The 12,500-nt window shown below is 36.0% G+C and overlaps 1 protein-coding gene across 2 annotated transcripts in view; it reads left to right on the top strand.

Annotated features, from left to right (window-relative positions):
- The first annotated feature begins 521 nt into the window (after positions 1–521).
- The window catches only part of dnajc24 (DnaJ (Hsp40) homolog, subfamily C, member 24), a 20,471-nt gene continuing 8,492 nt past the window's right edge, over positions 522–12,500 (top strand). The window contains exons 1-3 of one of the 2 annotated variants that reach the window (XM_041217870.1): positions 522–692; positions 1,014–1,155; positions 12,264–12,402. In XM_041217870.1, the coding sequence (XP_041073804.1) occupies positions 1,048–1,155; positions 12,264–12,402 (247 nt within the window). In that variant the 5' untranslated portion in view covers positions 522–692; positions 1,014–1,047. Of the gene's footprint in view, positions 693–737; positions 827–1,013; positions 1,156–12,263; positions 12,403–12,500 lie in introns of those variants that run through there. The other variant, XM_041217871.1, reaches the window with a different exon arrangement.

Genomic DNA, 12,500 nt, shown 5'->3' on the forward strand with positions numbered 1-12,500 from the left:
CATTTTATTAGTCAACATTTTATTATTCTAAACATTTTTTCAACAGTTAAAGGTAAGAATGTGTCCTTTTTGTCGTTTTGACTCAAATCAGATCACACCTGTTGATACAAGCGTGTGGTATACCACTGTGTTCTAAATTATACATCCTCTAGTAAAAATAAAAATCATCGAACTTACCTTTTCTTCTGCAACGCTCTCGCCAGGCGAAGTTGAGTCGGCTATTGGTTTCCATGGAGATGGCGTCATGCATGCTGTAACAACTTCCTATGTGTGTGTCGCATGGCTTTTTGCTCCGGCAGGAAAACATCTACCTAAGAACAACCGTCTTATTTTATTTTTCTCGTGCTTTTCTAAGTGTTTGTTATTTTGCTAACAGACTCGTTATTTTTAAATGTGTATGCACGTTTTTATTTAATCAGCATTTGCAACGGCGGTATTTTGTAACGCAATGTTTTAAATATTGACATCAAAATTATATATTGCTAGTCTTGTTTCGCAGGGACGTTAAAAGGTGATGCAAACAACTTCAATGCGACACCTTTTTCCTTAGTCCCTTATTAATAATGCTAATCATAGTAATCTATCAAATAACTTGAATGTAGGACTCCAGAATCTCCTTATTTTAAGCAGAATCGCAACGTTTAGCAAAACACTGCGAACTGTGATCCCATTGGCTATTTTGGGACGCTGGGGTATATAGACTTATTTTGTTTTCATGTTGTGTTGCTTTTTCCGTACTATACGGGTTTTAGTTTACTGTATACTAGTGAATTCATTATATTGATCTTTGCTGTTTAATATTGTTCACTCCAAAAAGGACCACATGGTATGTGGAACATAATAACTAGTTATTAATAATGTTGATGATTGTAGTGCTCTTTGTCAACTGGTGTTGTGAACTGTTTTGTAAGGTTTTCATCCTGTCACTTGTGCCACGAATAAGTATGCAGCGGTTTGTATTGCAGTATAATTAATGGTATTGTAAATGATACATTTTGATTCTTTTAAACAAGGATCTCGAGAGATGCAGTGAAGTGTCGCAGTAGGATGACATATCAAGATATTCTACAGAAGGACTGGTACAACATCCTCGACGCCAATCCTTCCGAAAGCCTGCAAGAACTGAAGCAGAAGTACCAGAAACTGGCACTGCTGGTAGGTACTTTGATTCGTTTTATTGTAGAAATGAAGAGCTGGGCTTATTCATTGTAATGCAATCTAGCATTGACGTGACACATTTACACAAAATACGTACTTTTCTCGACCAACAGCACACCAAAATAAAATATAGGTTAGCTCATATTGGGCATTATGAACTAAAATACATTCAGTGACACCAGCATTTCTTTATGAATATAAATCCAATGAGGAGAATAGACCTGCTTTTGTGAAGAAAGTTCGTACAGGTGCACTCAGTCAATGTGCATTTAAGGTGAAAGTACAGTACAAACAGTATCCTGCAAAGGACAGTTTTGCTTGAGTTGCATGCAAAACTGCCTAACGCAATCCATCTTTCTGTATGTACTGCAGATCCAATGATAAGTGTCCCCTAGTGGGGATGCATATTCCTCGAAACGGGAGTGTAGTGGTGTGTTCCTTCAGAATAGGTCTGGTCCATCTACTTTATAGATGGAGAAGAGCTACTTACCTAGTACTCAGTAGATATGGAGCAATTATAAGACAGAAATGCATTTTTAATTTTATTTTGATGAACGTTAACAATTGAGATGTGAAAATGTGGGGGTTGATTCAGGTATTCAGAATCTCCGTAGTGATTTCAGTCTGGCTGTACTGTATGATCTGCTTTTTTCTAATAATAATATCATATCTTCATTTTTATACATCGCCTTTCATGGTGGACCACCATCACAAAGTGCTTTACAGACGTAGACTGTGAACTGTGCATTATATGCAGAGTCATTTACAATAGGACATTGATTTAACATCTCATCCGCAGGATGGAGCACAATGAGGTTAAGTGACTTGCGCAGGGTCACACAGTGAGTCAGTCATGGCAGAGGTGGGATTTGAATTGGTGACCTTCTGATTACAAGCCCTGGACTTTAACAGCTGGACCACACTGCCTTCTCCTGTTAATGATATAGCTTTAATGTTGTACTGTATTTAGAGCCAAGGTGGACGATGTATGATACTAACATAGTTTGTTTTAAATTCATGTGTTGTCAAGATGTTTGTGAACACAGAATAGCTTACATTTAGCTGGAATTGAATTTGGAGTGAAAACACAACTTGCCCCCTGCTCCACTGTGCATTTATAACTTTCATGAGTTTCTTTGCATGAGAAATGCCTCATTGTCTTTCAGACAACATTTTGTCTGCTGATCATTTACTGCAGCCAAGTCAGGTAAAACTAGAATACAAATAGAAGATGCAGTTTTCTTTTGTGGATTTGTTTCCTAAGAACTTAATGATATACTTGAGGATATAAGCAGCACAACAACACCAGCTTGATGCAATGCAACAATCTACTACAGCAGCTAATATACATGGTATTACATAAACATATAATATACAATACACTCGCTAATGGATAATCACATCTGTCATCAGGTATTTCTGTCGCATATCAGAGCTATGTATAATATTTATTGCTCTGATTCTAAAGTTAATTAGATGATTTTGATAGTGCTTGATCCAAAATGATCCATTTTTACACAATTTGGTTAGACCATTTGTATTCTGACATCAGTGAATGCTAATAAGTACATGCAATGTTGTAATGATTAAACTGCTAGTCATTTCTAGAAATAATTGATATTTAAAATAAGATTTAGTACTGGTATTAAGAAATGACATTGTAATAAATCCTACTTCATTACCTGTAACTTTCTCTCACACACATACTCAGGATATTAATATGTAGATTTTTGTTAATCTTTGAAGGGAAGGTGCAAGGTAAGCTGATTTGGTTAATCCTCCAATTGCTGGTCCATTTTAATTACACTAAGTGACTGACTACAATAACAGATCAACCAGATTCCCCACTTGGCATACTGTTAGAAACACTACAAGTAGTTGCTAACTGCATTTTGTTTTTGTAGAATTACTTTTCAGGGGTGCAGGAGGCAATGCCTGCAATACATAATAATGTAGCTTCTTTCCCATGTAATGTATTCTGATGATCTTTGTTGCAGAAAGAAAATGCTGCAGAAAATCGACGATGGTTCATTATAGTGCATGCTCTGTGCTTCAGAACATGTGTGTTTTTATTAACTATTTTCTAAACATGTCTGCAGATCTGGTCCCTGACCCAACAGCGAATTGGCTTCAAGAGTTGTGTATGCCTGCTCAGAATACGTTTTGCTAAATAATACTCTCTGTAAATGTGTGTGTGCATTTTTGCAGTGCATGTGATTGTCTGGTTCTTGACCACCATCAAATCAGCTACAAGGGATAGATTGTTCTTACTATGGCAGAAATTTGTTAAAATTAAAAGTTAAAACGGTTTAGAATGTCAAGCATATAATGAAAAACAAGGAAAATATTTAAAACATAATTAAAAAAAATCTTTGTCAGTTGTACGTGACAGACTGCAGTGTTGAGAAAACTTTGTTTTTTGTGGTTTCAAAATGAACGAAATGATTACAATTGACAGAATTACTAATCTTATTTTTCTTAACAAACGACTGGTGTCTGTAATCCGTTGCCTCCAGCTATTCTCGTTATACAACAGTCTAATTTTAAAAGGCGCCATCCATGACAGTTATTTTAAAGCACAAATAATAGAAAAATAAATAATGAAGTGCTTTTCAAGTACAGAAATGTTTTAATTAATTCAGCTAGCTCTAACTGTGAAATTTAATGTTCTCGTCAACCAAATGCTCTAATGAGTCTCTCGAAAGAATTTGGAATCCATAAAACTGTAGACACTGTTAGATTCTGTAGTGGTTGTGTGAAAGAATGCTGCATATTCATAAAATTAAATAATCTATACTGTAACCCCGGGGCAGTGTTTGTTTTAATACTTCTTCATGCCCATCTAGTTTAATTAAATTGTAGTTGTTCCCAACTTCTTATGTAGTAATAGCATGGGTTTTTCTGTGCTTATTTTGTGCTAAGATGTTTTGACTTGGAGTACAGCTGTAATGTAGACACTAGACCTGAAGTCAACATACAGTAAAAAACGGGATTGTGTTATTGATGTTAAGGAAATTAATGGACATTCTTCAAAGTTGTTTCACTCATCTTGGGCCTATCTTCACCAAAGCCCTTTGTTTTCAAGTTTTTTTTTTTTTTTTTCACGTAGAAAGTGGGAAGTGTATAGAATAGGTTACAAAGCCACATTTTTGCTGCTAAATCTTTGTGATCCTTGAAGAAGTGAGTAGAAACATTCTTGGATCAGTCAGGTGCAAGGAAATGGAGGAGTATTAATGGGCCAAAAGGCTGCCTTTCGTTCGTAACTTTTTGGTTTTGCAAGTAATAATATAAACTGGCCAACTATATTTCGATGGCAAAAAAAAGGAATAACTAAAATGTTGGGTGAAGTAGTGTTCATACTCATCGCTCATTTCTTCACACTATCAGAAAGTGTTTGGCCAACATAGCTGCTCAAGTATATTGATACTCACATTATTCACGGCATCCAAGCACAGACATACAGAAAGGCTACACTGCAGAAGATCTCAGGCTTTAATAATCTCATTAATCGATGTGGCTGTGTGAGAGGCCTGCAATGCTCCCAAGGTTTGACATTCTGCTGCGAGAGGGAATTCTCTCTCCTGTATGCTCAGGTCTGCCTTAATAAGAATTGGAAATTGGTGGGCCTTTTCTTTCTAAATCTTTTATTTTAATAAGATTTAATGTGTGTTAGCAATAGTCAGTGCTAAACTGTCTGCCCCTCCGGCTTGTGTTTCGAAATGTTGACTTTGTTTTTCAGTGAAACTGGCTGAATAATTGAATCAAATGCTGTTGTGTTCTTAAAGGGCTCATAAGTAAAGCTTTGAATACAACCTCTCACTGGAATTGCAACATTGCTGTTCCAGAAGTGAATGTTAGAGTTTCAGGTCAGGATTGTGATGTTCTTGCATGATTTCTATTTGTTGTCAGTAATCCAATATAGATTTCTGAAACCGAAATCATTAGCAAGACATTGTGTGAGATAAACATTTTTGGATGCACGGTTCAATGATTTATTACAGGCCTGATGTAGTTAACTAAGCGTAAGAAAATCCCTAATCAAATCTTATTTTGGACTGCGATCCAGTGTTATTTTCTTCGTTGTGCTTACAAATGCCCTGCCATGGGATTTTTTTTAACCTTTCTACTGAGAAGGGTATTACGGGTTTGGACAGCGATTGTAGTGTGTACTAAACATTAGGAATCAGGTTGCACCAGAACTGTCAAATGACCTTTGAGAAATATAATAATCCAGCCATTAAAAAAAAAAAAAAAGAGAGAGAGAGAGAGAGAGAGAGAGAGAGAGAGAGAGAGAGAGAGAGAGAGAGAGAGAGAGAGAGAGAATGTGCTTCGGGCAAATAAATACAATACAGTTCATACAGTGTGTGTGTTTTTTTTTTTAACCTTTTCAAATGAGTCATTCCTGAAACATTAGGTGGCAGTAGCGTGATGTTATTGGCCTTTGCTCTGCCCCTAGATGCTTTGGTGCTTTAGCAGGGGCTAAACATGATTGCAGTTTACATTGTGAAAGAAAAGTGATGGATAGTCATCACTCCATGCGCTTCACATTGCCAGACCACTTCATTGTATTCTCATCATTCTGAGCTCCATTAGTTCAAATAAATGAATATTTAATAATGTGTGTAAGAAACACCCATTTAAAAAGCATTACTCAAAACTACAGAATACACACTATATAAGGGTGTTAATTAAACATTAAAATACAATTGTATGTCACCCCATTTACATTTTAGAAAACAATTTCAGTTAATAACTGTTGTTGTATACAGAGCTGTGTTTTTCTTAAAGGACCCCCTCATTAATTCATTGCCCTTCATATTTAGTGTTTTCTGTGTGTAAGTTAGATAATGAGCACCCAGGTACTGTGTTCTTTGTTTTTTTTTTTAATACAACAATGTAATCCTGTATATTCTTACTCATTATAAATGTCACTCCATTTAAGATGCATTTTAGTTCCCTGTTGTTTTTATATACCTTTGACACCTTTCATGGAAGTGTTTTTTTTTTTTTTTTTTTATAATGGCAATACATATAGAATCGGGTGTTGTAAGTGTGTTTGTAGGAACAGTAGGTGATGATGAGGAAGCAAAGACAGCACTGGAGAGCCAGTTAGCTTGATACAGGGTTCTCAAGTTAGATTTGGATTCTGTAAAATCATGGTTTTGGTGGAATACATTGTTCATAAAGTGTAAGAAATAATAATAATAAAAAAGTAACAGGCCTACTGTAATTGCTGCCTCAAACATACAATGAAGCATCAAATTTGAACATGGCAAGGGATCTGCATTGATGAAACCTTTATCTTCTGGATATTAAATGAAATGCTTTTGAACCTATTGGCAAGAATCAAACTTGTACCACAGTTATTGCTGCTTATGACAGACAACTTATTTAAGGAATGATATGATTGAGATCCTTGCATATAGTGTTGACAAATCCCGAATGGCAAATAGCTTGCTGTAGACCAAAAAGGTATTTTCAGTACCTAGCTAAGCATTTCATATGTGTGGACAGACAGCAGAGATCAGCGGATACACTATAGTACAGTATAGGCCAGTTTCCTCCAGTAACTTGCCATTGGCACACATTTCATCTAAGTGGTGGTTATATTTGCTGTAGATCCATTCATAGGATAGGCAAGAATGCATCTTTTAAACATTGTGCTTGTGCCACTTTATAATAGATTATTTCATGTGTGCTGGTTATGGGATTGATGGATTGTTTTACCAACATTTTGTGTGAATTCAGACCTGTCGATTCCTCCACAGGACAACCTTGTAAATGTGTTTAAGTTAAACACAGTTAAAAATGCATAATTTTCTTTACTTTGTTTTTCATATGGAGTCTTGTATATATAAAATAGGCATTATCTGCGTTACTATAATATACATTTCACCTTACTGGTAACTGTAAAAGGCACACACAGTTTCTTTTATAGATAAACTATATTTTCTTGCGAGTGGTCTCAGGTAGTGTGCACAATATGAGAAGGCATGTGAGGGTAACCTCTGAAACTAAGTGCAGTGTGCTCTCTGAGGGAATAATCCTGAATGCTGAAGCCTGGTAAGATATAATTAACCTTTATACAAGGTGTTTTTAATGTTGTTTCAGAGCCTGTAAAGGTCACAAGGTAACTGTACCTTTTGATTCCCCCCCCCCCCCCCCCCTCCTAGCTTGCAGGTGAGGCAGCTTGGGGATCTCTGGGCCAGCACTGCAGTGTCATTAATTTGGCAGAATGATCAATTAATGGAGAGAAGTGCATGAAAGCGTTGACAGAACATACTACCTAATTAGAACGTGATGAACCGTGCAGGCCTCGGAGCAAGGTGTGCACTTCTCTTAGTACATAACAAGCAGCCTAAGAAGGAAATACCCAATGCTCTACTAGGGAGTAATTAAGAGCAGAATAGTGAGGCCAGTCAAATCAAATGAAGACTGCAACATTTATTTTTTTTAAATAGTCTTAAAGAGAATATATACTGTACTCATGACAAAATACAGTTATTAAAATAGCTGTCTGGGAAAGTTTGTATTGATATTAAACTTTAATCGTAAAGCAAAGGAGTTTCTGCACTGTAAATCAAATGTCGTCTTTAAGACAAATTTGCTTTTTCTAAGTTACTTGCTGTATTAATGAACAGTCATGCATACAGTGTTGGTTGTTTATGATGTGCGTGTTTGTTTAACTAGTGAAACAGCTAGGACTGACTTCCTATTAAGAAAGCAAATACCTCCAAGTCAGAAATTAATGTTAATTAGCTTTTTTCTAATTGGCTTGTAGCAATTATAAGCAGTCGCCAAATAAACATGCAATTTGCATCTAGAAGTTGACAGTAAACAGTACATTTTTTTAAAATGTAAGTTAGATTTTTATGGCCTAACAATACATGTATAGTTTCCACAAACACATTAATTGGTTTAGCTTTTAATTGGAATCCTGTGATGTAAAATAAACTGTTAGAACAAAAAAAAAACAACCCTTTTTCTACTGTATATTCCCAACACAAATTACATTCTTCTAACTAACTTGGCTGCAACCGTACACAGGGAACCTCGTATTCCTGTAGGTGAAATAATTACGATTCTCGGAGGATAGGTAGTTGTTGTGAGCAACACATAGTAGCTTTGGATTTGATTGAGTTTTTCTTGTCTAAAGTGAAATTGGAACATAGTTTTTGCCTTTATGACATTTACTGTATGCTTTGGGACTAACAAATTGAAAAAGATGTTACTAGCTTAAAGGTGATCCTCAGTCCATAAATCTATTCACTATTCAAAAGCTAGTCCTTGAAAGGGTTAAAATGTGATGTTACTTTTTTTATTATCAATAGCACAGCCAAAATTAGAAGGCAGAAGAGTTCTTTTTTTTTTTTTTAACAGCTTTTCGCTGTTGTTTATAAAGAAGTCTCCTGTGTGTGTACTGTCAGCTTGCTGAAAACTGACAAATAGATGACTCTATTATTGAAGTTAGCGCTATTAAGGTTCAATCTAGTTGAATGTAATTAGTGGTTGGTTATAGTTCAACAAAGCACACAAAATTTACTGTAGAAGAGAGGACTCGGGTACAGTTTGGCTGCATTTAAAGTATTTTAAAGGTTGGAGGCTGTGAATTCAGCTTCTATGATACCGCTAGAAAAAAAAAAAAAAAAAAACATTAAAAAAGGAACCCAGTTAATACCAGAGCATTAATTAATCAGGTAAGATTTAAAAAAAATTGTTTTGATAGCTTGTTTTCAGTTTGCAAGAGTAGAATTGTGTGAACCATAACGGTTCACATAATTCTAGCAAAAATAAATGTTGGTTTACAGATAGCTTATTTGTAGTAGTGATTCGTCTGGGAATAGATTATAGGATTCAGTATGTCAGTAACAACATGTTAAGATGTGACTTAATGCACAAAATTACTAAAATACTACTTATTTTAGGGGCATGTGGAACTGGCTTTGACTTTACCAGTGGGTGGAGAGATGATGCATTTATGCAAATTTATTTTTTTATTTTTTTCAGAATGATCACCATTCTAAACTTTTCTGAAAGTCTGGGACTTTTTAAAAAAAAAAAAAAAAAAAAAATCTAATATTGTCATCCATAATTATTGAACACTCAATAGTGTTGAATTTAGAAATACTTAAAGAAACTTCTAGTACTATTACAAATCGCATTAGGTGGAATCGGACATACTGTATAAAAAGCCATACTGTTATTTAAATGTTTTGTATGACGTTCCTGTTCTTGTTTTATTTCTTGTAGCATAATCCTCAGAACAGCGGACGAGTCAATTTGACACAATTTAAATACACTAAGTCTAATTATTAGGCATACAGTACAAATAAAACAACTGTTTAAAAAAAGAAAGGTGCATAGTGTGAGTTAAATTCTAAATACCATTGTTTATTTCTTTCAAGATTTTCATTCATGAAAGCGGTTTTTAGGCAGTGTTTTAAGCCTAATCTCTACTTTTCGAATCAATGTAATCCCTTTTGCCTTTGTATCATATACGTTCAGAACCTTTTAAACAAATTGAATCAATGCCTACATGTCGAAGCATTGTTAAATGTACTACAGCTACAGTGGCTGCTGTCATGTGGTTTTAATTAAAATTAAGATGGAAACAAAAAAAAAAGTAGCGGAAGAGTCATAAATTAAAAGATCCTTCTGACTTCTTTGACAGCCAAAATATCAGATTTAATGCAACATTAATATCAAAACCTTTAATATTACATTACCGTAGATAACAAAAAACACTTTTTGGGTATAAGCACTGGCCTTTCATTGAAACTGCATTAGTAGTGCATGGCGTTCTGTTACAGGTTAAGTGTGTGTGTGACAGTATTACTAGTGAATATGTGTGTAGAATTAGGTCATGTACATACTGTACTCTATAATTATACCGTATTACTTCAATTTGGCGCCGCAGCGTTTATTTTAAATCGATTGTAATGACTGCCGCCCATAAACGAAGGTGCCGATTATACGAGGACGGCCTTTATTAATAATACTACGATTTTCAAACACTGCAATATTTTATTACATGATTTATGGCATTTGAGAAGCGTTGCCATGAGAGGCTCCCGAGCTGCAGCACTATACTGTTGTGTGTTTTTGGGGCTTGAATGTAGTACATTTACTGACAGTTAACGAGAGCCTATTAGGTGGGAGTTGGGAGGTCAGGGGAGTACTGCACCAGCGAATCAGGAGTATGTATCAGCTTGATTTCTGTAAAAACTCAATAAATCATACTCGTTTTTTGTTTTTTCTCACAGTAACTTGTTTGTAATTTCTCTTCAAGAGAAACTGAAACTAAATCTTCTCATAGATAGTAAGCACACTGTTTTTATTTATACCGGATTCAGTACGGGAATTACAGTTGAACTGAAAACAAAACCACCTATAACTTCAGACGGACTGCTGTTCTGTAAGTGGTTTATCTTGGATTTTCTTTCAGAACTGTACCATAAAATGTGCTTACTATGTGTGTGTACATTAGTTTGTAATGTACGCGCTAGATTGAGGCTCCCGTCTCTTCGGGGGCGTTACATGTACAGTCAGTGTTGCACGTTTATTTGTTTACTGTGTGTGTGTGTTTTTTTTTTAGTAGGGGGAGAAAAATGTTTCTTTATTAATAGCGCGTTTATTCGAGGGTGGCCTCTATTATAAAGCTGATGTATGACTAAGGCGTCAATATGAGGGTTTGGTGCTCAGTGTTCAGAACAGGGTAATAACCACGCCATGTGCTTCATCATCGAAAACCTCATTTCTTCACAGCCAAGCCAAGTGCTTGTCAAATACTCCAGTGCCACCGCTGATGCAGGATTAGATTATCTGATGCCATAGTCAATAATTATTTCTCATTTCACTGCCCAACCTGATATTTAAAAAAAATTGTGGAAGCATGATGTATTCAAATGATAAGCATTAAACTGAAAAAAATGCTTAAAAAAAAAAAAATAATAATAATTTGAAACATAGAAAGCAGATATATTAATAAAATATGAAAAATACAGTTCAATTTATATCATTGATTAACAAAACAAAAAGGAAAATGTTTTACTGTTTGGTTGTATGTCTTTTTCGGGGGGGGGGGGGGGGGGGGGGGGGGGGGGGGGGGGGGGGGGGGGGGTAAATGCTAATTGTTTGAAATGATTAGATGAATTCAGCTAGTGTACCTGCTTATTAAAATGTAAAATATAATTATTCTGGACAGTAGCTGGGCAGCACAGGACTGCTGGTTATTGTAGTTCAGTATCACCCCATGTATCACTAACCCAGCCTTGGATGCTGTTCAGTTCAGTTCTGTTCTGTGACCACACACACACACACACACACACACACACACACACACAATTCACTGCCTGCCAGTGCCAGATTATAATCGGCATCCAGCCGAATGTTTGTGAGAAAGGATACAAGTTGTCCCCCCCCCCCCACCCCCCCCCCCCGAAGTCAAAAATGAAGCCCATCACTGGTAAAATGTATGACCCTTACTAATCTGCACAACTCTAGATCATAAAACTGGCAAATACAGACGAACAGCAAAGCAAAAAAAGCAACTTCCTTGGGCTATTTTGAAATTTAAGGGATATAGTACTTCCAAATGAATATTTGGGAAGTGCCTGTTTGTACAGTGCAGTACAGAGCACAGGACTTCTAAGGATTCACATGGTTTTAGATAATGTGGCCCAGATTCTAAGCTGTAGATTTAATTGATCAACCCCTTTTACTTTCACTGTAATTTCAGTGTGTGTGTGTCGTTTGTTTATACTACATTTGGTTTTGAAAATCAGACTTCTTTCTTACATACTGTACTCTGATGCCTGAATCTATTTTTGTTTGCTTTACTCAGCCTCTCTTGGTAAATTGTCCAGAAGACTGCTTGGTCCATCAGCAAATTAACCAGAAAATGCTGTCAGTGCAGGTTGTGACATCAGGGTTTTACTGGCAGATTCTCCATGACTCCTGTGGTCTAATTAACCTGGCTGTAATCTCTTGTGTCTTAGTGCTGTCAGCTTGTTTTTTCTTCAGTATTATACCTTGCTTTAATAAATAAATAAATATATTAATAAATAAATATAAAAAAGTGTTCTTCCTCCTCCTTTGATTGGCAGTATCACCCAGACAAACAGAGCCCAGATGTGCCAGCAGGAGAGCTGGAGCAGCGTGTGCAGAGGTTCATAGAAGTCGACCAGGCATGGAAAATTCTTGGGAACGAAGAGACAAAGAAGCAGTATGACCTGCAGCGGCGTGGTAGGTCCCTGCCAAGGAACACCTTGTTTTTAGAATACAGTCTCACTAATGCCGTCGGTAAACATATTTATAAGACCCAAAAAATATATAGCTGTTAT

This window comes from Polyodon spathula, chromosome 19 (assembly GCF_017654505.1).
Source record: "Polyodon spathula isolate WHYD16114869_AA chromosome 19, ASM1765450v1, whole genome shotgun sequence".
Taxonomy (NCBI): Eukaryota; Metazoa; Chordata; class Actinopteri; order Acipenseriformes; family Polyodontidae; genus Polyodon; species Polyodon spathula.